At 53.6% G+C, this 25,282-nt stretch overlaps 3 protein-coding genes across 8 annotated transcripts; 1 reads left to right on the top strand and 2 right to left on the bottom strand.

Moving 5' to 3' along the window:
• The first annotated feature begins 366 nt into the window (after nucleotides 1-366).
• On the top strand, nucleotides 367-4,344 carry LOC116892442 (cytochrome P450 2F3-like). 2 transcript variants are annotated; one of them, XM_032894137.1, is made up of 9 exons: nucleotides 367-826; nucleotides 1,093-1,255; nucleotides 1,573-1,722; nucleotides 1,971-2,131; nucleotides 2,868-3,044; nucleotides 3,119-3,260; nucleotides 3,367-3,554; nucleotides 3,824-3,965; nucleotides 4,058-4,344. In XM_032894137.1, the coding sequence occupies exons 1-9, from the start codon at nucleotides 638-640 to the stop codon at nucleotides 4,237-4,239; spliced, it is 1,494 nt and encodes a 497-aa protein (XP_032750028.1). In that variant the 5' UTR covers nucleotides 367-637; the 3' UTR covers nucleotides 4,240-4,344. The 2 variants fall into 2 exon arrangements, with proteins under 2 accessions (XP_032750028.1, XP_032750029.1); XM_032894138.1 differs by lacking the exon at nucleotides 1,573-1,722.
• On the bottom strand, nucleotides 4,334-12,544 carry Egln2 (egl-9 family hypoxia inducible factor 2). 2 transcript variants are annotated; one of them, XM_032894139.1, is made up of 6 exons: nucleotides 12,456-12,544; nucleotides 10,350-11,446; nucleotides 5,925-6,044; nucleotides 5,422-5,558; nucleotides 5,159-5,226; nucleotides 4,334-4,864 (listed from the first exon to the last, which is right to left on the bottom strand). In XM_032894139.1, exons 2-6 carry the CDS (start codon nucleotides 11,214-11,216, stop codon nucleotides 4,809-4,811), a joined length of 1,248 nt encoding a protein of 415 aa, XP_032750030.1. In that variant the 5' UTR covers nucleotides 11,217-11,446; nucleotides 12,456-12,544; the 3' UTR covers nucleotides 4,334-4,808. The 2 variants fall into 2 exon arrangements, with proteins under 2 accessions (XP_032750030.1, XP_032750031.1); XM_032894140.1 differs by lacking the exon at nucleotides 12,456-12,544 and adding an exon at nucleotides 12,084-12,241.
• On the bottom strand, nucleotides 11,339-25,282 carry Rab4b (RAB4B, member RAS oncogene family). 4 transcript variants are annotated; one of them, XM_032894144.1, is made up of 8 exons: nucleotides 25,104-25,282; nucleotides 23,086-23,166; nucleotides 22,740-22,854; nucleotides 19,992-20,054; nucleotides 19,748-19,902; nucleotides 18,204-18,299; nucleotides 17,972-18,102; nucleotides 11,339-11,446 (listed from the first exon to the last, which is right to left on the bottom strand). In XM_032894144.1, the coding sequence occupies exons 1-7, from the start codon at nucleotides 25,117-25,119 to the stop codon at nucleotides 17,987-17,989; spliced, it is 642 nt and encodes a 213-aa protein (XP_032750035.1). In that variant the 5' UTR covers nucleotides 25,120-25,282; the 3' UTR covers nucleotides 11,339-11,446; nucleotides 17,972-17,986. The 4 variants fall into 4 exon arrangements, with proteins under 4 accessions (XP_032750035.1, XP_032750033.1, XP_032750036.1 ...); XM_032894142.1 differs by lacking the exon at nucleotides 11,339-11,446 and adding an exon at nucleotides 14,175-14,561 and having other exon boundaries at nucleotides 25,104-25,281; XM_032894143.1 differs by lacking the exon at nucleotides 11,339-11,446 and adding an exon at nucleotides 14,862-15,510.

Below are 25,282 nucleotides of genomic sequence, written 5' to 3'. Positions count from 1 at the left end.
GGCCTCCCTGAGCACTAGGAACACACATGGTGCCTAGGTTTACAGGTAGGTAAAGCGCCTATACAATAAAATAAAAGTTATTTATAAAAAAAAAGGGGGGGAGGGTTGGGGATTTAGCTCAGTGGTAGGGCGCTTGCCTAGGAAGCACAAGGCCCTGGGTTCGGTCCCCAGATCCGGAAAAAAAAAAAAAAAAAAAAAAAAAAAAGTAACAGAAGTGCTAAAGTCCGGGGTGTGAGTTCCCAGGAACCAAAGGCACAGAGCCCAGGAGTGCCAGGCCAATGTTGTTTGTCAGCGGTGTCTTTAAGAGTCAGGAGTGTATTCCGGAAGCAGGAGGTACGCCTGTCTGGCATTCAAAGGTACTGTCCAGAGCAGTCCCCCGGAAACAGCTGGGGGACTGAGAACAGGTCTACAAGAACAGGGGACTTAGGGGGATCCGTGCGCGCGTGTGTGAGCACACACAGCCTCAGGGAGAGTAGATTTAAGGAGAGCTGCTAGTGGAGACGTGGGGTTAGGCATTCAGGGAACAGAGAGGCCCCAAACTCTTGCACCTCCCACACTAGTCTCCGCCCTGCTTTTCTCCGCCTTAAATTTCCCTGCCAACTAAACTGCTACCACAGCGTGCAGGACCTCAGACAGGATGGTCACCTGTGAGGCAACGCTTCTGCTGCTGCTGATTCTAACGCTAATGCTTATGTCGTGGGGCTGGTTGGCCCACCGAGCTCGAGCTCGGATGCAGAAAGACTTGCCCCCTGGGCCTGCACCGCTTCCCTTGCTGGGGAACTTGTTGCAGCTACAGTCTGGACACTTGGACCGTGTGCTCATGGAGGTAGCTCCTACTGTGGGCTGGGAAGAGAGGGTAGAAATCCTACTTCACTGAAGAGACAGGATTGGGAGCCTAGACCCCTGTGTCTGAGGAAGGACAGTGAGGCCTGGACCCCTGTGTCTAAGAGCTAGTTTTAGACCCCAAGGGTCTGTAAAGGGAGAGGCGGTTTAGAACTCCTAGACCTGTGGAATGAGGGGGTGAGGTGGAAACTTTTGGGTCTGAGGAAGAAGAGAGCGCTGAGGTCTCTTCCCATATGGCACTTCCCATAGCTCTCCAGACGCTGGGGCCCAGTGTTCACCGTGTGGCTGGGCCCGCGCCCTGCAGTGGTGCTGAGCGGCTATGCGGCGCTGCGGGATGCATTAGTACTGCAGGCAGATGCTTTCTCTGGCCGCGGGTCTATGGCTGTCTTCGAACGCTTCACCCACGGAAATGGTGAGGTCCAGGGTGGGTGGAACTGAGTACTAGACCACTCAACTGTGCAAATGGGCGGGGCCTAACAAAGAATGATGCTAATGAGGGCGAACTGTTAGGCTTGTGGTCCATGGAGGGTCACAGCGCAACCAATAGCAGCCTAAGAGCTGGTCAGGGATCCTATCAGCAAAGATGAGGTCAGGCTGTGTGTGCGGTCTCAGCTGAGGTGGTTGGCTCATGATCTGGGAAGCGCAAAGCAGTAAGAAGCCATTCTTAGAATGGTAAGGAAGCTACTAGACCCAGTGTGGCCAACTCTTGAGTTTTGGTTCCCACTGTAGGCATAGTGTTTTCTAATGGGCCGCGTTGGCGCACGCTTCGCAACTTTGCACTTGGAGCACTGAAGGAGTTTGGCGTGGGTACGAGTACCATTGAGGAGCGCATCCTGGAGGAGACGGCATGTGTGCTGGACGAATTTCAAGCCACCATGGGTGCGGTCTGACAGGGAAAGCATAAGTACCTGGTTTGGGGGGAATGACTGATGGACTGCCACCACTTTGGGTATAATGCAAATCCAACGGAGCTATGTGGAGGAGGGACCACCGCTTGTGTGTGAGGTTGTCAAACCATCTTATTCAGAGATTTGAGGGTGGGGGTCTCTCTCCTCTGCAGATCTTACTAAAGTGGTTACTTTTGGGGGAACCACAACTTTATTACTCAGAGCTGCTCTCACCCCCAGGAGCTCCATTTGACCCTCGGCAGCTACTGGACAACGCTGTATCCAATGTCATTTGTACTGTGGTCTTCGGAAAGCGCTACAACTATGGAGACCCAGAGTTCCTGAGGCTCCTGGACCTCTTCAGTGACAATTTCCGTATCATGAGTTCCCGATGGGGTGAGGTGAGAAGATGGGCTCTAATTTCTCCATTTTACATGCAGCCTTCTGTCAAATCCCAGGGGCACAGCCCTACCTACAGTGGCTGTGGATTTAATGGCAAAGTTCTACAACCCACAAAGTCCTGATTTAATTTCCCTACTGAGAAACCGTGGCCTTGACCAGGTTTCTATTTCAGGGGCTGGAGAGATGGCTCAGAGGTTAAGAGCACTGACTGCTCTTCCAGAGGTCCTGAGTTCAAATCCCAGCAACCACATGGTGGCTCACACCATCTGTAATGAGATCCAATGCTCTCTTCTGGTGTGTCTGAAGACAGCAACAGTGTACTTACATATAATAAATAAATCTTTAAAAAAAAAAAAAACTCTTAAAAAAAAAAAAGGGCTGGAGAGATGGCTCAGCGGTTAAGAGCACCCGACTACTCTTCCAGAGGTCCTGAGTTCAATTCCCAGCAACCACATGGTGGCTCACAACCATCTGTAAAGAGATCCGATGCCCTCTTCTGGTGTATCTGAAGACAGCTACAGTGTACTTATATATAATAAATGAATAAATCTTTTTTTAAAAAAAACAAAACTATTTCAGCAGGGTATGGTGGCACAGGCCTTCGAACCCAGTACTGTGAAGGCAGAAGCAGGAGGAGCTCTAATTTGAGGCCAGCCTGGTCTACATATAGAGTTCCAGGTTAGCCATGGATAGTAAGACCATCTTTTTAAAAAGAAAAGAACCTTGTCTCTCCAGACATACAACATGTTCCCATCCTTCATGGACTGGATCCCTGGTCCCCACCACCGAATCTTCAAAAATTTCCAAGAGCTCCGGCTCTTCATCTCTGAGCAAATTCAGTGGCACCGGCAGTCGCGACAGACTGGGGAGCCCCGTGACTTCATTGATTGTTTCCTCGAACAAATGGATAAGGTACCAGTCCCTGCCACCCTTAATGGTACCCACCCTGTCAACCAGCAGGCATCAGACCACCTGTCTGTCCCCAGGAACATCAGGACCCGGAAAGCCATTTCCAGGATGAGACGCTGGTGATGACTACTCACAATCTTTTCTTTGGTGGCACGGAGACCACAAGCACCACTCTGCGTTATGGGCTCCTCATTATGCTCAAGTACCCTGAGGTGGCAGGTTTGAGAACTGGGTACACCCCTCCCCTCCCCTCACCCTAAGTGAAGAGAGAGTGGCTGGGGTGGGATCTCAGTAAAGCACAACCCACAGCCTCCAATGACCTCAGCCAAGGTGCAAGAGGAGCTGGATGCCACTGTAGGCCGGACCCGTGCCCCTAGCCTAGCAGACCGTGCCCGCCTGCCCTACACCAATGCGGTGCTGCATGAGATCCAGCGCTTCATCAGCGTGCTACCACTGGGACTGCCTCGGGCCCTCACCCGAGACGTAAACCTCAGGAACCATTTCCTGCACAAGGTGCACAGGGAGCCTGGGAACTCTGCACTGGGGGGAAGGGGAAGGGCTGACACTATCAGTACCTTGGGGGCTCCTCTCCCAGGCTCCAACTATCACCTTAGGGGCTGGGGTGCAGCTATGTGAGAGCACTTGCCCAGCACCTGCAGGCCCTGCGTTAGGTGCCAACAGCAACAGAAAGGGTCTGGGTGAGGAGCCAGCACTCACGTCTGTGTCCTCCAGGGCAAAGGGTCTGGGTGAGGTGCCAGCACTCACGTCTCTGTGTCCTCCAGGGCACCTTCATCATTCCCTTGCTTGTGTCTGCACATCGGGATCCCACCCAATTCAAGGACCCTGACCACTTCAATCCCACCAATTTCCTGGATGACCAGGGCGAGTTCCAGAACAACGACGCCTTCATGCCCTTTGCCCCAGGTTTGGGCTGGGAAGGAGGGGAGCTGGGTGGCTAACACTGGGGGACTGGCAAGAGGTGCTTGCTCACCCCACACCTGCACCCACATCCACAGGAAAGCGGATGTGCCTGGGTGCTGGCCTAGCCCGCTCTGAGATCTTCCTCTTCCTGACGGCTATCCTGCAGAAGTTCTCCCTGCTCCCTGTGGGAAGTCCTGCCGACATCGACCTTACTCCACAGTGCACTGGTCTAGGCAATGTGCCCCCAGCCTTCCAGCTCCGCTTGGTGGCCCGCTGAGGTTGGGCTTCAGTATTCTGATCTCAGTGGCCTTGATATCCTCACTGCCCTAACTGTACGTGTGAATCTCTTTACGGAGAGGAATACAAGTGTGTGCAGCTCTGAGGTAAACTTTTATTTCTTGGCTGGCAGGACCTCCATACCCATGTTCCTCATGGCACTGTACTCTGCAAACAGTGGCAGCCCAGTCCATAAAGTGCCACAGCAAGGGGGTTGGGGAGCCACTTCACATTCCAGGCTGGAGGAGTGGGGAGGGGGTGAGATGACCCCCCCTCCCCAACAGACCTTTGCCAGCAAGAGGCCATGACTCACCTCAACCCCAAATCCTGCCTCCCCTCAGCTCAACACGCAATGGACCAGACATGGCAGGACATAGGCCACCAGCCATACTGGCTACTGCTCACGGGGCAGCAGAGGCCTCTCCTTGTTGCTCCTCAGTGACACTCAGTGCCCTCCACACCACACATCCAGAGGCAAGCCAGAAGCAGCAGCAGTGTCAGGGAAGGGGCGGGCACTGAGGCTCCCCTCAAGGCAGGAGCTGCTGGCCCATGCAGCTCTGGGGCTGGCCATTAGGTAGGTGTAGCTGGCTGTGACACGGGTACTTGAACACCTTTCTGTCCCGATGCTGAGGATGAGAGGAAGACGAGAAACTGTGAATCACTAGGAAGGGACAAAGAAACCGAAAGAAACCTGGGACGATGGGGAGAGCATTAAGGAAACAATGGGGCTCGGCTGGAGATGCCAGGGAAGTAGGCAAGAACTGGGTATACGGGATGCAGAGTGGCTGGGCGAGTGGGCTGCGGCAGTGCCGGCCTGCTGCGGCAAAGGCCCTGGGAACCACTTTCAGCACCAGGGGATAAAAAGGGCTAAGGCCCTGGCAGCACAGGGACTAGGAAGGACAAAGGAAGAAAGCAGGTACCTAGCTGATACTTGTCTCTGGCTGCTGCCCGCTCCTTGGCATCAAAATACCAGACAGTGATGGCGTACCTGGGAAATTGGGCAGTCAGAATGAGTTTCTGCAGTTCTAGAGCCACCTCTGGTGACACCTCCACCCTTTCAGGCCCCACTCAGGCCCTCTCAGCATCTCATCACTCCCTTGTCAACTCTGGGGACTGGGGACAATCTAAGAAATGTTTGGCACAGGGGAAGCAGCTGGACACATCCCTAAAGTACAGGTCATACCTGGTGGCATAGGCTGGCTTCACCTCATGTGGATTCCGTCGGTCAGACCAGAAAATGAGCAACCGGTCAAAGAGTGGCTCGATGTTGGCTACCACTGGCCGACCCTCAGGGAAGATCTGCAGCAGGCCGCCATGCACCTGGGGGCAGGCCAGATGAGGCTACTGGTGAAGCCTCTGTCTTATACTGCACCCGCGTGCCCACCAGGGGGCGCAGCACCAGCACACAGCACACGGCACTCCCTCCCACCACTCAGGCACTTAAAAAGAATGACAGCCCAGAGTCTACACTGCCATGGAGATGGGCAGGAAGCTACTAAAGACAGGAAAAGGGGGAGAATGTACAAGTCTGGGTGGGGCTAAGCGGACGGCACCATTCCCGGAAGAGGGGGAGGGCACACAGTCAGCTAAAGAGGAGCCTGCAGATCTCACTGCCCTGTGAGCTGAGGAGTGGAGGGCAGGATCCCAGCTGGAACATAAGCAGACATCCCAACCCCCACAGCCTACCTTAACATCCCAGTTCTGATTCAGGTAATAGATACAGGTGATGCAGCGCCCATCGCCGTGGGGATTGTCAACATGCCTCACGTACCCGAGCCCATTGCCTGGGTAGCACGCCACCATGGCCTGGTAGAAACGGAGGAAGGTGGTTTACTGAGACCAGGCAGGGACACCTTGAGGAAGCAGGCTAACCATTTCTGCCCCAGGTCTGTCCTTTATCATCTTAGGTTATAGGAGTTCCAGTCCAAGAGAACTTTTTCCTAATTTAGCCAGATTCCATCCTCAAGCGCAGAAATCTAAGCTCTGCCCTCAACAACCCACGCTGCCACCCCCACCCCAGAAGCAGAGGGCGTCAGTGTGTAAATGAGGGCTGTGCTTTTAGAGATGCTACCTTAGCCATGGGTAGTGCTGCAAGGTGCACACCTGTGATCCAGCACTAAGCAGTCCAGCTCCAAGTACTCGGTGAGCACAGACTCTCCTAATAAGTTTTGAGATATGGAGGTTCCCTGAGTCTGGAGCCTTCTTTAAGTTAAAAGTTGTTAGGGTTTGAAGAAGGTACAGCCTAGATTGTTTTTCAAGGTTTCCTCAGGTAATTCTAATGTGGAGTCAAGCTGACTTGCCCACACTTGACTACAGTTCCAGCTACCTGATCTGTCCCATGTACACGGGACAGAAACCTGACCTAGAATTCCAGCTCCAAGCGTTCTGCTGCCAGCCCAAAGCTGCAATAGGCCTCAACCAACCCCCTGTAAAATGGGCTTCCATTGACTCCTCTGACACTATCTCAGAGGCAAGCCTCCACTGGGCTTCATCTCTGTGGGCACAGGTCTGTCTAGGGTTCTAGATGTCCCTGGCTCTTAACCAGAAAGCCAGGGCCTGAGCATCCTTGTTACCAGGGAGCTAACAGGGCAAGGCCCAGTCACCTCTGCAGACCCAATCTGCAGGGTCAAGTCCCTGCCACCAAATGAGCTGTGGCACTGGGGAAGTCCATTAAGTTCCCCACTTCAGGTCACAGCACTTCACAGGATGTTGAGAGCTGAACTAGATTATGAGCATCTGCAAAGACACAGTGTCTGCTACGACAGGACAGAGAACTGAAGCACAAGCTGAAAAGTTACTCAAGTCAGAGTCACCCTGCACAGGAGTTGGGAGTTCATAGTAAGCAAACTGGAGTAGTTAGCATGACAATCCTTCGTTCTTTGCCCATTCAGCAACCATCTGTCTTGACCCCGCTGCTCAGGTACTTCTCTGCAAGCTGGGGCTCCTGGACAACGTACAGCTGTACTTTTGGGTCCAGCCTAGCCCAGCAAGACAGCCATAGAAAAACACTCATAATCAGACACAGCAATGTTTGCTGCTGAAACAGGAGGCTTACCCAGCACTCCATGGAGGTTAATTCAGCCCTACATCCTTCTCTCAAGGATCTTCTCTACCTGCTAATCCCAGGGTTCATCCCACTGTGGACACTGAAGTCCTCTCTGCACCCCATCTCTACACCAGATCCAGCACAGACACTCCTTTGGGAAAGAGCCTTAGAGAAGGCTGCACAGCAGTAATGAGCTTTAGTACCAGGGTACAGTAAGTGAGAAGGCCTCCGGGGGAAACCCCTGGCCTCTGAGCTCAGGAGAGAAAGTCTTCTCTGCATGGCTTCCACAGATGGGATGGCACTCCAAGCAATCACTCACTGGGAGGAAAGCACGTGCCTGTGGCCTAGTGGCTTGGAATCGATGAGTCACTCATCAGAGATGGGCAAGGCCTCCTGAGCTGGGAATCCCATCAGGGCTCAAGCAGGTTCTTGGAGCTGATGGGGACAGCAGGCATGCTGCACTGCTTCTAACCAGTCACCACACAGCACCACACACCAGAAAAGTGTAACTTCCCAGCAAAGGCAACAAGACCATCAACCTGCAAGTCCTGACCCTCCCTCTGCTTCAAGCCTCAAAACACCCACCTTCTCCCCACCTCAAAGCCTGCAACCCTGCCTGTGTTATTTTAACAGGTCCCTAGGCCTTAGCACAACTGGCATGTTAGAGGCACTGTCCTGAACTTAGAACCTAGCACATAATTCCCCAATACCTGTTAAAACGGGAACAAAGATATAGATCACAGTTCCAGGAAAGTCTCTAAATGAACCAACCTTGCTCTTCTGTTTTGGCTTCTGTAGCTCTGCTGCTTGCTAACTGATACGTGCCAACCAGAATATGCTTTTTTGTGCAGAAAAGACAAACAGTTGAAAAGCTGGGGGCTGCATGATCTGGGCAAGTTCCCACACAGCTGACAGCCAGCAATAAAGACTTCCTTTTTGGCTTTAAGTGTGTCCGTGTGGTGGTCTCTGGTGGGCTTATCTAACAACACTATTGCTCAGGACTCAAGCATCTGGGTGGCTGTCCAGGCAGCTCTTGGTAAAGCCAGGGTACCCAGGGTTCTACCTGCAATATCAAAGAGCTACCCTGAACAGCGCCCCCTTGAGGAAAAGCTTCAACCACAGGGATAGCAGTAGAGTGACAAAGGAACTTACTCTCCAGGATCCTGGAATCACCACTACAGTAATAATGTGCCAAAGACCCTACATGCCACACATGCCATATCAGAAGCCAGTGACTCGGCCAGACAGCAGGCCCTGCCTCCAAGCTGCTCCTAAAGGGGCAAACCAAACCCGCTGGACCCTCCCTGGGGTACCTCTGCTCATCTTTGATGCCAGAGTCAACTCCTCCAACTACAAAGTCCACAGAGAAGAGACAGAGAGAGAAGGGAAGGGAAAGGCAGAGGAAGAGCTCTGCTCACAGATGACCTAGGCTAGGTTACTGCTGGCCAAGGCCACGCTTCTGGTCAGTGTCCTCACTGCCACTGCCTCAGATCACCTCAACACCCCATAGTCTCTCTAGAGCACAGGAAGGAAGGCTCCATGTGGCCCTTCCTTTGTAAATGGGAGAACATGGAGTTGCTGTGTAGAGTGCTGGGGCTAGCTAGCTCTTCCTCCCCACCAATCTGACCTGTTCTTCCCTCCTGAGGGGTAAGAGCCACTTAGAAGAACCTGACTCTTACCCCTCTGCAGGCCTAGCTCAGGTCCTGTCAATAACACAGGTGGGAGCAGGCCCCAGGGGAAAACAACTTATTCCTTTACATTGCTTTCCCAGACTGCTTGAGTAGCCAGGCACCTGGCCCAGCTTTCCCACCCTGAGGTTACAGAGATGTGCCCAGTCTCTGGGCACTGAGCTCTCCTGTGTCCCTCCTGACTTCCCTCCTGCAGAGCTGCTGAGCCGGGGAAGCAACACCGATCTTGCCTGCACAGAAGCCAACCCAGGGAGGGGCCAGCTCTGGCTCTTCAGCTCTCATGTAACAGGAGGGAGATGGAAGTAGGACTAGTTCCAGCTGGGGTGGGGAGGAAATAGGCCTGGGCCGGGGGTGGGAGGTGGGGAACCATGGTCCCCAAGCCAGTTCCAGCCTGAAAAGAAAGCTGTATTGAGGCAGAACTTAAGACAGGACCCCACAGAGAAGGGAGGCACCACTGGGAACACAGCCTCCCGCTCACAGGGCAGAACACAGCCTACTAAGATCACCAGCCAGGAACCACTGTTGGCCAGCAGCAGGTACTCTCAACGGACTGTATTCAAATGACACCGAGCCGCAGGCTCACACACTCTTCCATGAAGAAAATGGATATGGTCACAGACCAGAAAGGCATGAGGGGTCACTGTTCAGTCAGGGCGCCTGACCCCTGGTTCTTGAATGAACCGCTGGAGGCCTATGAGACCCTGACAACTGCCCACAAACTCCGACCAAACGCATGCCTTTCCTGAGGTCTATGGGTTTCAGCAGATTTACCTGAAAAGCCTTGACTTCAAAAACATTAGGAACTACTGTTCTGCAACAAGGAGGAATGGAGGAGAAAAATATAAAGGCGGAGGGTCAAGGAAAGAGATCAGAGAAATGCAGGCAGGAAGTGACAAACGGACAGAGGACAAAGAACAGGGACTGGGGCAGGGAGGAGTGGGAAAGATGCTGACAAGTGTTCTACCTGGGCCAGCACACTGTCACCCAGTGTCACCCCATTGGGAAGCGGTTCTTGGTGCAGATGCCAAGAGTAGGCTCCAGGGCAGGATGGAGGCCAGGCTAGGTGCTCAACTACACAGGCAGCACCCATCCTCAGCCTAGGCTACCACGACAACGCCAGACTTCTGCTCCTGCATGACAGCTGAACTACTCTTGGTCTAAGGAGGGTTACGACAGTCAGGGGCTCTTGGTCTGCCAAGGTCAAGGACCACTGCCACCCCAGGCTGAGCTCCTATTTCAGGTACAAAAATCAAAGTCTAGAGGGAGGTAACTGTAGCCTCTCTGGTGGAGCTGCCTACACACTACTACACAACCCCAGAGGCTTGCCTCCAGACCCGCATGCCAAAGCATCAGGCACTCACCGGAAAAGTGCCTTACCTTGGTGCGCCCATTGATGACGTAGTTGCCCAGCCGCCCTGCACAGTGGCGGATTACTGCGTCCACATGAGCCATGAGGGCACCAATGCTCCGGCAGCCTGGCTCATGGCCTTCTACCCAGGCAATCTGGTCCCCACGAATGCTGCGCGGTGGGATCGCCCGCTGGCTCACTAGTTGCCCATCACGTAGACGCCCGCCCCACTTCAGGGCTTCCACCTCAGCCAGCACACGGCCACCCAGTACTGCCCCCAAGAAGTTGTCCTTGACGCAGATACCATAGTACCGCATGCAAGGCACAATATAGTCCAGGGCCAGGCGCTCAGGTGCAGAGGGCTGGGCTTCCTCCCTCAGCCTAGCACTTGCCTCGCCACTGCTATGGGTAGTGCTGTTGCTGCTGCCGCCACCGCTGTCACAGCCCACACCACTTTCCCCCTTGGCCTCCTGGTTCTCTTGCCTGGCCCACGGTCGCTTGCTGGGTGAAGGGGCATCCCCACCATCCTTGGCCCACTTCCGTTTGGGGGCCTCAGGTCGGGCACCCTGGGCCGCCAGTCGCTGGCACTCCTTGGTGACCAGCGCAGCAGCACCTTCACTCTGCAGTGGCCACAGCTCACCACCATCCTGCCCACCAAAGCCCTCCCGCAGGGGACTGGCAGTGGTAGTAGTAGCAGTGGCTGTGGTTCTGGGGGTCCCGTTGCCAGCCGAGGCTTCCCCAGATGCTCCTGAACGGTGGTAGGAGGGGAGCAGAGGGCAGGGCAGGTAACTCTCCACCCCCATCCTGGCTCGGCTAGGCTCCAAGGACTCTGACACAGACCCTGGCAACTGAGGGAGAGCTTGATTCAGGGCCTGCGGCTGGCACGGGCTGTCCATGGCAGCAGTGTCTTCATCCCCCGGGCATGGAGGGCACGGCCCGGGCCCATGGTGCCACCCTCCTCCGCCTCCTCCTCCTCCACTTGATGCAGCCCGGGGCCGCTGGGCCTCGTGTGGGGCAGGGTGAGGCAGGGCAGGCAGCAGGGGCTCCTTTAGTGCTCTGGGGGTGCTCGCTGATCCCCAAGTCCACAGTTGTCCCTAGGAGCTTGAGAAAGGATTGATGGGGGTGGCTGGAAGAGAGAAAAGGAAGAACTTAAGAGTCAGAGACAAGCAGGTGGGAAGGGCTGGGAATGGTACCAGCGGTAAGCAGATGACAGACAGGGCCACAGCAAACACACACGCAAACACACACACACACACACACACACACACACACACACACACACACGCTGAGACATAGGGGCATATATCTTGGGAATTTGAGAGGGTTGAAAGGGAATGTCTGGCAGAAAGAGTAATAAAGGAAAAGTGCAGAGAACACTGCGTGGACGGCCCAAAGAGGAAGGCAACAGGGAGAGATAGAGAGATCTGAGGAAGAAAAGCAACGGTGACAAGTGGGAAATACGAGGTACCTGCCAGAGGTTTCTATAGAAACTCAGAGATAAGGAGGGAGGATGACACAGAAAACGGGAATGTGGAATCTAGGGTAAAGTCGGGGTTGTGGGGAACCAGCGGGCAATGCCACCGCGCGACATTCACGGGAACCAGATCGCCTGGGTGGAAGGCCACGAGCCAGGACAGGCGGGGAAAACCGGGAGTCCAGGGACAAAGAGAACAGGGAGAAAAACAAGACCGCAGGGGAGCGGGAGGGCCGGTGGGGTCGACCTGTGCCCTACGGGAGGAAGCCTACTGGGGCCCGACACACACCCAGCCGGAAGGGAGGTCCTGCCAGACGGACGGACTGACGGAAGGGAGCCCGAGAGGAGGGTCCAACCGGACTGCCACCCTCCCCAAACCCCTCCGCCGTGACCCAAGGGCCGCCGGACGCCGCGGGCGACTGAGGCGGGACCGCGTCCGCCCAGCCCCTCCCCTCAGTGGTTACTGCGCGCTCCCGCCGCCCTCGATGGTCCGCCCCGCCGGGAGCGCGCTTCCCTCCCCACCCCCAACCCCCCTAGCGCAGGGTCGCTGCCGCCCGCGCGCGCTCCCGCCTCCTGCCTCCGGCCCAGTCGCCCGCGTCCGGCCACCGGACCTCTGGTTCCTTCTCCTCCCCAGGTCTTTCACTTCGCGAGACCCCCTCACCGAGCTTTTTCCTCCGGCCTCGGCGCCGCCGTTTGTGCCAGCCGCCCTGCGCTTCACAGCGCGCCATACCCCGCCCCCCACCGCCCGCGACGCCCCGCCCCCGCCTCGCCCGGTGGGCACGTGACCGCGGCCAGGCCGAGGAGACTGCGCGTGCGCGAACCGCACAGTGACAGGAGGCTTAGAACACCCTACCGGAGAAAAAAGTGAGCTGGTCCCGGACGCGAGGCTCATTTGCATTACGTGCCCCGCCCCTTCCACGCGAAAGCAAACACGCAGGTTCAGGAAAAGGCGTTCTGTGAGTTCTTAAGACGGCCCCTTGGAGGGGGTACGAATGAGCAGTTTCACACAGAAAGGCCCACCCCTCAGAGCCAAAAGTGTCAGAGAACGGCTAGCAGCTGGGTTCTTGGCATTTGCTATGCAAATATATCATTTACATGGGCCGTTCCTGCACACAACCCAAGAGGATATTGAGAAATGACTGCGCAGTTAGTTGGAAAGTGTATGTAAATTCCTACGTCAGTAATTTACATAAGCACTTAAAAAAAATAACGGTGAGTACGGGATGTCCTTAGAGAAGCGAAACCGGGTAGAACAAACGAACAAATGTGTACTATTTGCATGACCCGCTCCTTGCTTCTCCCTCAGGGCAACTGTGGGAGTCAGATTAAAGCGACCTGGGACAGACTCACAGAGAAGACATTTGCAAAACCCAGCTCCTCTCTAGCCCGGGTGGATTTTTTTGTTTATGTAGTGCTGGGGTCTGAATTCAGAGCTTCCCACGTGCGATGCAAGTGCTCTCCCACTAAGCTACTCCTGACATTTATAACACCATTTCTGGGAGGGCTGTGTGGATACGGTTATTTGAATGCCCCACCCTTTCCACCGACTCCTGGGCCTACCAAGTGGGCAATCAATGGGGTCGGATACTCGCCGACCTTTTGGGAGAGCCCCTGAAGCTGTCCTGGGGGGGCTGCACCTGTCTTCAGAAGGCCATATAAAGACATCGGGGTACAAGAGATAAGATCATCAAGTGTGACCAGGAGTCTGGGTTGCACAAGAACTCCAGTGGCACATGGAGAAGAATGTTCATGTTCGCAGGCACACAGACACACACAAGGAAACAAGTATCAGGAGCACGTGTTCTAGGAACACACAGTAAGCCACCGTCCTAGTTTGCAGACTTGAGGCATACCCTGAGTCAAACCAGACACATCATGGAGGCAGCCTTAAGAGTCCCCAGTTCCCTGGTCTTGATGTTGCACACGGCAGCAGCCTCACCAACAGTCACCAGGCCAGAGACTACTCACATGCCACAGCATCACACATTCCACTGACACTGCCCCATGTACAAGTCCTGGAAGGATTCATGCATTCACACACAGACACGTCATTGCTGCACACACCAGCTCTGACGAACCATGAAGTACGTATGGACATGGGCACACCTGCAATCCTAGCGCATGGGAGACTGAGGCAGGGACACCTCAAATTCCAGGTTAGTCTAGGCTATAACAAGCCTCTGTGTCAAAAAAGGGGGGAGGGCATGTAGAAAAAACCAAAGACAAACACTGTCCTCAGTGAGTTTGTGAGCCAGGATGTACCCCAATAGATCCACAAACCAAATCCCACCCAGAAACATGGTTCCTCATGCAAGGCCCATTCATAACTTCCACTAGAGTCCGCTTCTGACTCCTCATCTCAGAATGACAGAGGCCGGAACACAGGTGTAAACAATGCTTTATGGAGGACCGGGACAGGATGGAACAGGCCTCCAGGTAATAAATAACACAGACTTGCAACAGCGGGGCCAGGCAGGACGTTGGGGCCAATTGGCCCTGGTCTCAAGCTTTGGGAGTTCTTCAGGTATGGTTAGGGGCTCGGGGAGAGGGACTAGAGTTAGCCAAGACAGAGGAAGCAGCAGCAGGTATGGGGTCCCATTTCCCCTGTGGCTCAATCTTGCCCCAAAGCCAGGCCCCAGCAGGCCAGGGGAGGGGGATGGGTGATGGAGTAACTTTTCTGGGACTGGGGCAGATTGGGGCCTGGCCTCTTGGGGCCTGGTTCTGAGCCCCAGCCTTCGAGCAGGGCTGGTCCAGAAGAACAGGTGAGCTGAAAGAAAAGGGTATTGTGACCTGGAGGGGTCCGGTCCTCAAGTCAGATCATTGCTAGGTATCTTCCTGACCTGTGCCTGCCTGGATCTCCTTTTTCCAGTCTGTGCACTGCCTGACTTTATTGCCCCTCTGCAGGTTATATGGGGGATTCACGCTTTGAACCTATTTCTATTGGTTTGCATCTGTAAAGGAGCATTTTAGTACCTAACTACCACGACCCCTGCCAGGTGGCGACTCACACATGGTATTCCAGGACTAGAGAGGTGCAGGCAGGAGGATGGGGAGCTTAAGGCCTACCTGAGCTACAAAGTGAGATCCTGTCTCAAAAGCACAAATCATGAAAGAAGAAAAAAGAGGTAACTAAAACATGCCTCCGTGTTTGTAAATTCTGTGTCCTTTTTCCCCCTAAGGGTCCAGGTTGGGCCTCATTCCAATGCTTCTCAAACAGGAGAGACAGAGCAGAATAGTGGCCACTACTTTCACTGCCTACAGCATTACCTAGACGTTTCTAGAAATTACCTAAGGAAATCCTGGGCTATATGCTGCAAAGCTTCCCGACTTACTCTACTGGGCACGATTTTGAGAGAGGGAAGTGTTGGTAGACCCTGATTAACTTTTTGTCCAAGTGAAGGCAAATCAGAGAATGTGGTGGTTCACGCTTATAATCCCAGCACTTAGAAGTAAATTAGAGGCCTCATTACAAGCCTGTGCTACATAGTCGAGGGGGAAAGAAAGATAGGAAGGAAAATAAAGGAAAGAAAATTGTAGCTGAGTTGATCACGCTTGCTTGGCCTACATGGGCCCTTGGTTCCATCCTCAGCGCCCCATAAATGCACTGGGGGTAGTTCTGGAATTCCAATACTTGGGAGGTGAAAGACAAAGAATCCGAAATCCAAGGTCACCTGTGACTACACAGTAAGTCTGAGGCCAGTCTGGGCTACATGTCTCTGGAAAAAAAGGAAAAAGAAAAAAGAGAAAAAGGAAAGGGCAGAGGGGGATGTATTCTTATAAACTTTTTAGAATAAAAGAAATTATCAGGCTAGACTTGATCACACACCTGTCATCCCTGCACTGGGGAGGCAGAGGCATGTGGATCTCTGTGAGTTCAAGGCCAGCCTGGTTTACAGAGCGAGTCCAGACAGTCAAGGCTATGTAAAGAAAACCTGTCTCAAAAATTATAAAAGACTTGCTGGTAACCAGGTATGGTGGTAGAAACTTACAATCTCAGCACTTAAAAGGCTAAGGCAAGAGGGTTGATGTGAGTCTGAGGCTATCCTAGGCTATATAGCAAGTTCTGTATTAGCCTGAGCTACACAGCAGACCACCACCACCACCCCCAAAAAAACACCAAAGGAAATTTTTTAAAAAGAAAAAGACCAAAAGTTTTCTCTATAGGTATGACTATGTTAGACAGTATATGACTTACTGGCTAGAGACTGTACGAGCACTGGCTGGACGTGACCCACTGAGGGCAAACTCTGGGAAAAAGCTCTGCGCTGAGTTCCGAGGTGCACACCTGTCTCTGTCCACACAGCCAAATGTTCCTTTGCTTTGCTTTGCTTTGGTATTTTGTGGTGCTAGGACTGCCCCTAGGAAGGCCACCAGCATGTGGGGCAACCGGCCTACTACAGAGAGCTACAGAGCCAGCACACGTAATCTCCCAGGGTCTTTACGATGGGCAGAAGCACTCTAGCTGCAACTTCCAGCAAATGTTCATTCATCCATGTTCCCCCACACTCATCAGGGACCACAACTAAGCCATTCTACAGAGGAGGAAACAGGTTCAGACCAGCAAGGGCAGAGGCCGAGAAGGAAGACCACTGGCTAAAGGGCTCACCCTGGACTTTTCTCACTTCCAAATCCCACAGGCACTCCATCAAGAACCATGCTGCCTCTACCTGCAAGACATATCCAAGCCTAAGGACTTTTCCCCACAGCCACCGAGACATGTCAGTGGCCGGGAGGGGAGAATTAGCAAGGACACCTACAGTCACAGAGGTGGGGAGGGGACCAAACCCTGCAGGGTCCTACAGGTCTGTCCTGGAGTCTGGACCATGCATGGAAAAACCAACAAAGCTCCTGGGAGGAGGTTACCAGGGCAAAGGGGAAGAAAACATGGCCTGGAAAAAAAAAAAGAGCCAGAGAAACAGAAAGAACTTTCTGTGACTGCAACAGTCACAGGAGTAGGGAACGGTGTAAGGGCCCCTGAGGGCAGGGTGACAGGGCCCAGGCCCCGCAGAGAGTCAAGTACCACACCAGGCCCAGCAGCTTCAGCTCAGCCCCACGGACCCCAGGAGCCATGGTCAGATCTGAGCTTTAGACAGAGCCCCTGACTGCTACTAAAGGGAGCAATCCTGGAGAGAGAACAGAGAAGAAAGAAACAGCCACTTCTCAGCACCCACCTCTACTTGCCCCCTGGCTGTATGCCTGTTTCTCCTTTATCCCCAACAGGGTCTTATGTAGCCCAGGCTGGCCTCCAACTCACGCCATAGCTCAGGCCACTTCCTGAATGCACACTACCACCATGACCACCGGTCTGAGTGCATGCATGCTAGGTGAGCGCTCTATCACTTGAACTGTATCCCTAGTCCCCCACCCTCTCCTCACAGCAGTCCCCAGCAGCTCCTTCATTGGCACCCAGCAATTCTCCCCACACCCCCCACTCCGCACTCTCCTCCTCCTATCCAGGCACAGGAGCCGTGTGATGCAGGGAGCCGGATCCTCTCCCTCTTCTGCTCAGTAATTCCCTATGAGTACCATAGCATGCAGGGATAAATGAGAGACTGCCCCAGGGCTGCCAGTACTCACTGCTCAGTCCCCCGGCCATGCTGTACCCTGGTGCACACACATACCCCACTCTGGCTGGCCACACCATGCAGGACGGGGCCTCTGCACTTACTGGTTTCACTGCTCTCTCTGCTTCCCTGCTCTACATTTTTGCTCAAATGTCATCTTCTCCAGTGCCCTGTTTAAAGGGGCATTTCTTCCTTAGACTGCTTTTTGTCAGCTCTTTCCCCCTAACTACTATGTCATTCATGTAAGTGCTTCTTTGTCTGTGGTCTGTCTTCTCCCAAGACAGGGAAGGTACCTCGCAAACAAGAATTTTTGTTTAGTTGGTTTGGTCTGTTTTACCCACTGCTGCCTCCCCAGAGGCTTCACCAGGGCTTAGCACACAACAGAGGTTCACTGCAGCAGTGAGAACCATGATTAAAGGGTCAGGTTTAGGCTGAGGCTGGTAGAGGTCGGGGGGTGCAGAGGCCCATGGGTTCCCAGGGCTGGGAAGATGGCTCCTTTGGTTCATGGGCTTTTGTCCCTTTCTTTGTCAGTTTCTCTTGTCGCATTTTCCAAGTCTTGGAGGCTTTTCTGTGTCCCACCCCTCGTTTGTCTCCTGAGCCCCTAGCATCCCACCTGGCTCTGCACGTCTCAGCAGCCACAGGGCTGAGGGGCCACGGCCTGGGCACTGCGAGGCTGCCGCAGCTGACGAAGAGATATGTCACCATACTGAATGCCTGAGCCCATCCTCTCCGGATCTAGTTCACCTGCGGGAGGGGGAGAGGTCAGGCATGTTCCTCAGAGCCCATGGGGCCGGCCTTTCACCCCACCCCCACCCCACCTCTCACAGGAAGCAGGTGGGCCTCACCTGAGTCGATCTTGTTGAGGATGGTGCGTGCGCACTTCAGGAAAGCTTCTTCCACGTTTTCACCCGTGAGAGCGCTGGTCTCCAGGAACATCAGCTCTGGAGAGGCAGGGCCTCCATCAAGTCCCACCCTCCGCTCCAACTCTGGGCCCCTTCAAAAGCTCTATCCATGTTTGCCTTCAACTTGGGCCATAACACAAGATTCCCCTGCAGGGAATGCTGCCTTCCTACCTCACACTCACTCAGCTCTTCCTTTGAGACTCATTCCCTTGGTCCCCTCCTGAGGACCCAGCCTGAATCAGGAGGCCCCTCTGGGCTCCCCCAGCCTCCTGTGCCTCCCCTGTCTTTACAGAGTCTTCTCTCTGATGTCACTGTCAGCAAATGGATTTGCCTCCCTGCCTCTAGCACAGCACTGTGAGCCTCAGGAGTTTGTCCCCAGACTCACTGAGTACAGCCCCAAGCCCACCAGAGGTCATATGACAGGACAAGCTGTACTCGGGATTCAAACCCGCATCTGCCTGGCAGCAAAACCTCTTCTAAACTTGGGGTCTGAAAAGCAGGAGGGCATGAGTAGGGTACGCTTGTTCACCCTCTGCAATCCTGAGGGGGCAGAGAGACAGGGTCAGGACTACGGGGTCAGCCTAGGCAACACAGTCTAAAGCTAGCCTCAAAAAGACAAACAAATAGATGAGTAATAAGGTTTTAAACAGAGCTGCAGATGTGCACAGCTGACTCATAACACCACACAACCTGGGCACAGTAGTTCACGCCTGCAATCCCAGCACCACCAGAGAGGCAGGAGAATTAGGAATTCAAGGTTATCCTCGGGTGCAGAGAGCATGAGGCAAGCCTAGGCTACACAAAGCTCCATCCTAACAGACAGTAGACAGACCCCAAGTCAGCAGATGTGAGCAGTCTAGACAGCCCGCGTCTTCAGATGGGTTTCTAATAACCTTTCCTCATGCTCCTGCCTCCACCTCCACCTAGCATCCTGCTGCTGGGGATGGAAAACAGGACCCCAGCCATGCTAGGCTGAGCCACACCTCCCAGCCCTTCGCTGGTGGATTCTAAGGAAGAGATCTACCATGGAGCACGCCCCGAGCCAGGCTGGCAAAACTTCTGACAGGGCAGGTCAGTTTCTGTCCTCTCCTAAGCTCAGTGCCTGCTGCCCCTTAGTCCCAACCTGGCTCATCCCCTTGATTTACGAAGGGGTCCATCTATCTCTACGGTCACCTGAGTCTGCGGTTCCTGCTTTAAACCACTGCTTTATGCTGCCTCCCATGGTGGTGGGAGCTTATCAGCATCTACTCTGTGCCAGGGAGAGCTAAGGGTGGGATGGGCAGACCCCTAGGCTCGAGGGCTGTTCACCCCCCTTCCAGCTGAACCTGAAGACCACGGCAGTCCCCTGACTCAGAGCTTAGAGTAAAGCGGGCCTGCTGAAGCCTCCGTGTTTAAGGTACAACCATCCAGAGAAAGCTAAGAGGCACATGGGCTACAGAGGACTGGCCATCCCTCCACCCATCGCCTGACCATAGCAGAGCCCTCACCATTCTCCTGAGCAAAGCGGGAAGCCTCTAGGAAAGTGACCTCACGCTCGGGATCCAGGTCCTTCTTGTTGCCACAGAGGATGACCACGATGTTGGGGCTGGCCAGCGTCCGGGCATCGGTCAGCCAAGCAGCTAGCGAGTTGTATGTCTCCCGGCTGTGAAGAACAGACGGAAGAGGGAGGCAGCACAGGAGTGGGACCACCCATGCCCAGCCTCTCCCATGCCACCCAGGCCCTGCACCCACCTGGTGATGTCGTACACCAGCAGGGCTCCAGCTGCCCCTCGGTAATAACTCCGTGTCACCGACCTGTGAGGCCAGGAGGACCCGGTCACCCCCAAGGCTGGGATCTGCCCCGGGATTGCCCCCCTCTGTGGAGAGAGGCTAGTGGTTCGGAGGCCCCCCTTTACTGTTGGCCCATTCCCTAAAACCTGGCGTCCGTCTGCTGGAGATACGTTTCTCGGCCTCAGAGTCCTTCTCAATTATTATTTGGGTTGGCTTTTTGAGAGTCTGACTCTACAGTCCAAGTTGGCTTGAAATTAAGTAGCTGGCCTCACGATTAAGACAACTCCCCTGCCTCAGCCACCACACCCAGGGGTGCTTGGGATTGGAGCCAAGGGCCTGGCACATGCTAGGTAAGTGCTCTACACAGAGCTACATTCTGACCCTTTATTTTGGCTTAATTCAAGGTCATGCTATCTTACCCGGCTGACTCCAATCCATTGTATCCTAGTCGAGCCTGGTACTTTCTTATTTAACTGTTTCTTTTACGTAGGTGTGGGGAGTGTATGTGTTCTACAGCTGTGTGTGGAGGTCAGAGGACGCTTACAGGAATCGCTTCTCTCCTTTCACCATGTGGGTTCAGGGGCTCAGACTTAAGTCCTCAGATGGCAGCAAGCACTTTACCGCTGAGCCATCTGCGAGGCTTTCTCCTAAAGTTCCAATCTTCCTGCCTTAGCCTTTCAAGGAACTGAGATTACAGGCATCCACCAACTCACCAGCTTAATTTCCCATGCTCTTCTCTCCTGTCTGTCAGTCTTCCTGTGCCTCTCCCATGCTCACTTTTGCCTTCCTTCTCATTCATTCACTCGGTGAGCATTTTCTGATTATCTCCCATCTATGCCTGTCCTGACCAAGTGCTATGCAACTTCTATTTGTCCCTCCCGCTGTCAGATGCAGGCCTCCTTTCCTGGTGTCCCCCCACCCCACCCCCACTGTCAGATGCAGCCTCCTTTCCTGGGTGTCCCCCATAAACCCCTGCTGTCAGATGCAGGCCTCCTTTCCTGGGTGACACCCCCTCCCCACCGCCACTGTCAGATGCAGGCCTCCTTTCCTTTGTGGCCAACTCCCTGTGTCACCAATTTGGATCCCTACATGCCTGTCTCCTTCACCCTCTCTCTGCCTCTCTACATACCTCACATAGTCAATCTACACGACTTAATAGCTCCTATGTGCTGATTCTCCATGAGCTGAATATTCTCATTCTCTCTGTCTATCTGTCTGTCTCATTCTCTCTCTCTCTCTCTCTCTCTTCTTCTTCTTCTTCTTCTTCTACTTCTTCTTCTTCTTCTTCTTCTTCTTCTTCTTCTTCTTCTTCTTCTTCTTCTTCTTCTTCTTCTTCTTCTTCTTCTTCTTCTCCCTCTTTCCCTCTAACTCCGTCCCTCCCTCCTGCTCTGTTTCTCACTGTCAGGCTTTCTATTTCTGCAGACCTACTAGGTACCCTAGCTTTCACATCTTCACTATGCAATACACTGCCCTGTCCTTCTCCTCAGCTATACCTCACCAGCCCTTCCCAGCCCTGCTTCTGACCTGCTCCTTCTGCGCCCATTCCCTCCTTGATTGCATGTATTATCTTCCTCTCTCTAGGTCTCTCTTTCCCTCAGAGGCTGTAGCTCCTTGAGGCTTCAGTGTCCATCTGTAAAGATCCCTCTTTAAATGCTACTCCTTGGGGCTGGAGAGATGGCTCACTGGTTGGTTAACAACCCTTACTGCTCTTGGAGAGGACATGGGCTCCATTATTCAGCACCAAAATAGCAGATCACAACTACCTGTTATTCTAGTCCCATGGCACCTGATACCTGATCTCTGGGGACTCCTGCACACATGTGTACATACACAATTAATTAAGTAATTAATTAAGAGATAAAACTCTACTCCTTATTCACACCCTTCTTTTTCTTCTTCTTACTGGTCCTGGAGAAGGTATCAAGGGTCTTGCACAAGTTAGGCAGGGTCTCTACCACTGAGCCACGCCCCCAGTCCCTCACTGGGGGATTCTAGGCAGGGGCTCTACCACTGAGCCACGCCCCCAGCCCCTCACTGGGGGATTCTAGGCAGGGGCTGTACCACTGAGCCACACCCCAGCCCCTCATTGGGGGATTCTAGGCAGGGGCTCTACCACTGAGCCACACCCCAGCCCCTCACTGGGGGATTCTAGGCAGGGGCTCTACCACTGAGCCATGTCCACAGCCTCTCACTGGGGGATTCTAGGCAGGGGCTCTACCACTGAGCCACGCCCCCAGCCCCTCACTGGGGGATTCTAGGCAGGGGATCTAGATCTGAGCACTACCACATGCAAAGCTTCCCTTCTCTCCCCTCTCCCTCTCCCTCTCTCTCTCTCCCTTTCCCTCTCCCTCTCTCTGTGTGAGAGAACAGTGCTCTCCCCCTAACCTACAACTCCAACCTTTTCTTCATTTTCAATGTCACCCAGACTGGCCTCCCTCACAGTAGTACCCCTGCTTCGGCTGCCTGTGTATTTAGGATTACAGACCACCACATTCAGCCTTTTCCCTCCTCAGATATACCCTGTGAACAGTGTGCTTGCTCTCTCCCTCCCCCTCCTCTCTCTCCATCTGCCTGCCCTGCTCCGCATCTCTTTGCTCTTACTTCATCTCTGAGGGGCTCTACACACCTTCCTCTCCCTCCCTCCCTCCCTCCCTCCATCCCTCCGTCCCTCCCTCCCGTCTTTCCTCCTTGGGAACCAAGGCTACCTACCGAAACCGCTCCTGGCCAGCAGTATCCCAAATCTGTAGCTTCACAGTCTTCCCCCCAACGTTGACAACCCTGGATCCAAACTCCACGCCAATAGTGTGGTTGGAGTCCTGTTTGACTGAGAGTAGGAGGGAAACGGGAGGCAGTGCAGGGGCTCCTGGAATCCCCCCACCATGCAGACCTCCTCCATTTCTGTACCCCAATTTCTCACTGCTGGGTTGGCAGAGAACTTAGCAAAGACCACCCAGACCAAGCCAGAGGCAAAACCTATAGCACTAGCTTTATCCAGTGGCACCTGCCACCTGCCCCGCCTGCTGCCCAATGGCCCAGGGTCCCGCCAGAAACTCACACTTATTCTCAATAAACTGATGGAGGAGACATGATTTGCCAGTTCCGGCACTGCCAATCACCAGGAATTTGAAGAGGAAGTCTGAGCAGATGGCACCAAAGATATCCAGAGGGAGAGAAAGACAAAGGGAGTAAGAGAAGAAACAAAGTCAGAAGGAAAGATGCACAAAAGTAGAAATACAGCCATGCATTAAAAAGAGAGAGGGGGGGGAACCTTTTTTTTTTAAAGTCTACAGTGCTGCGGATAGAACTCAGGACATGCTGCATGCTAGCCAACCTAGCCCAAGATGATTTTTTTTTTTCTTTTGAGACAGGGTTTCTCTGTGTAGCCCTGTCTGTCCTGGAACTTACTCTGTATGCCAGGCTGCCCTGAAACTCAAAGGTTGCCCTGCCTCTTCCACCAGCCTGAGTGCTGTGATTAGAGGTGCGCACCCCTACTGGGCTGGAGATGACTCCTTCCTTCATTATTATCATTGATGTTCCAAACAAAGTTTCACTATGTAGTCCAGACTGACCTAGCCGTCCTCAAACTCCACACTCATCCTGCCTCAGACTCTAAAAGAGTGTGCTGCCATCCCCTGTATTTCTTTCGTTCTTTTCCCACTCAGGGACTCATTGTGTAGCACTATCTGGTCTTGAACTCCAATCCTCCTGCCTCAGCATTCCCACTGCTGGTAGTACAGGATGTGCCAGCACACTCCCTGTTTCTTTCTTTCTAAAGAGTATTACTTTGCTGACCTCTAACTTGAAGCAGTCCTCCTGCCTCAGTTTCCCAAATGTGAGGGTTAGAGCACACAAGATTATTCTTATATAGTGTTTACCATAGATGCCCATCACAGTCCTAAAGACTGTTATGAATGTTATCAGCTCATTGAATCATAAATGAAATCATAAAAAAGCTCTAAAGGGGCTGGAGAGTTGGCTCAGTGGTTAAGAGCACTGACTGCTCTTCCAGAGGTCCTGAGTTCAATTCCCAGCAACCCCAAGGTGTCTCACAACCATCTGTAATGGGATCCGATGCCCTCTTCTGGTGTGTCTTAAGACTGCTCCAGTGTACTCATTAAAAAAAATGTATACATTAAAAAAAATTTTTTTGAAGAGAGAAGGAAGTATACTAAGTTCTTCTACTTTCCAGACTAGGAAAATGAAGCCAAAGAGGTAACTGACCTACCCAAGACCACACAGCTAGGCACAGCTAAGATACAAATCCAAACCAAAGGTCTTCACAATGCAAGACTTTAGCTGGTGCAATTCAAAAGCCATTTCAACAAGAATCAAAGCTGGACTCCATTCCTCTTCACTTCTCCTACCACCCTCTCATCCGTTCACTCTGTCAAGGCCTTTGACATTGGCCCTATTTCCTAACCCGGTTACCTCCCAAGGTAACTGTGCACCAGACTCTTTGGCTTTTCTATGAGCGTTGAATGAATGGAGCTGTCTCTGATTGTTGTCAGAGCTTTCTACTGCCCTCCAACCTCCCTCTACCCACCTGATAGTGTGCATCCATATTGACTGCCTAACTCTGAACCTCTTCTACCCATCCTCTGTCCAGAACCCCTGGCCTCTATCCTTAAACTTCAGCCGCATCCCTTGGCGCTAAATTTCAAATCTATAACTCAGGAACATCATTCCAGCCCTTTCAAACCAGATCAACCCCACAGCGTGCAGGGTCCACAGCATCTGTGTGAAGCTCTCTCTGGAGTCCATAAAACCCGACCCTTGCTAGTTAGCCCCGCCCTATCCACGCACGCTCCGCCCAGGAAGACTTGCTTCCCTCTTCAAGGCCTACCCCCTACCCTAATCCACCACGACTAGGTCCCTCAAATCCCGCCTAGATCTTTTTAATCCGTAAAGCGGTCTCTTCAAGCTCCACCCAAATCGATTAAACTCAGCCCCAGACTCACTTAGCCCTGCCCCGTATCCCGGCAGACCCCGCCCACCTGAACAGAAAGCCCCGCCCCACTTCCACATCCACATCCACTAAGGGCCCAGCCCCCCGCTTCGGCCCACTATCCTCACCGTAGGTCTCAGCCATGGCTCGGTGGCGACCGCTGAGGGCCGCAATATGGCGCCGCGGCCGCGCCTGTTCCCCGGCTGGCAGCCGCTCCACTCGGGCTGCAGCCTCAGCTCCTTTCCACTCCTGGACCCGGCGCCGCCACTTCCGCCTTCACCCCCCCCAACTCCCGCGCGAGCCTCTG

The sequence above is a fragment of the Rattus rattus genome, chromosome 2, assembly GCF_011064425.1.
Source record: "Rattus rattus isolate New Zealand chromosome 2, Rrattus_CSIRO_v1, whole genome shotgun sequence".
Classification (NCBI taxonomy): domain Eukaryota; kingdom Metazoa; phylum Chordata; class Mammalia; order Rodentia; family Muridae; genus Rattus; species Rattus rattus.
The sequence above is the reverse complement of the archived record's forward strand: the minus strand, read 5'-3'. Positions and strand labels throughout refer to the sequence as shown.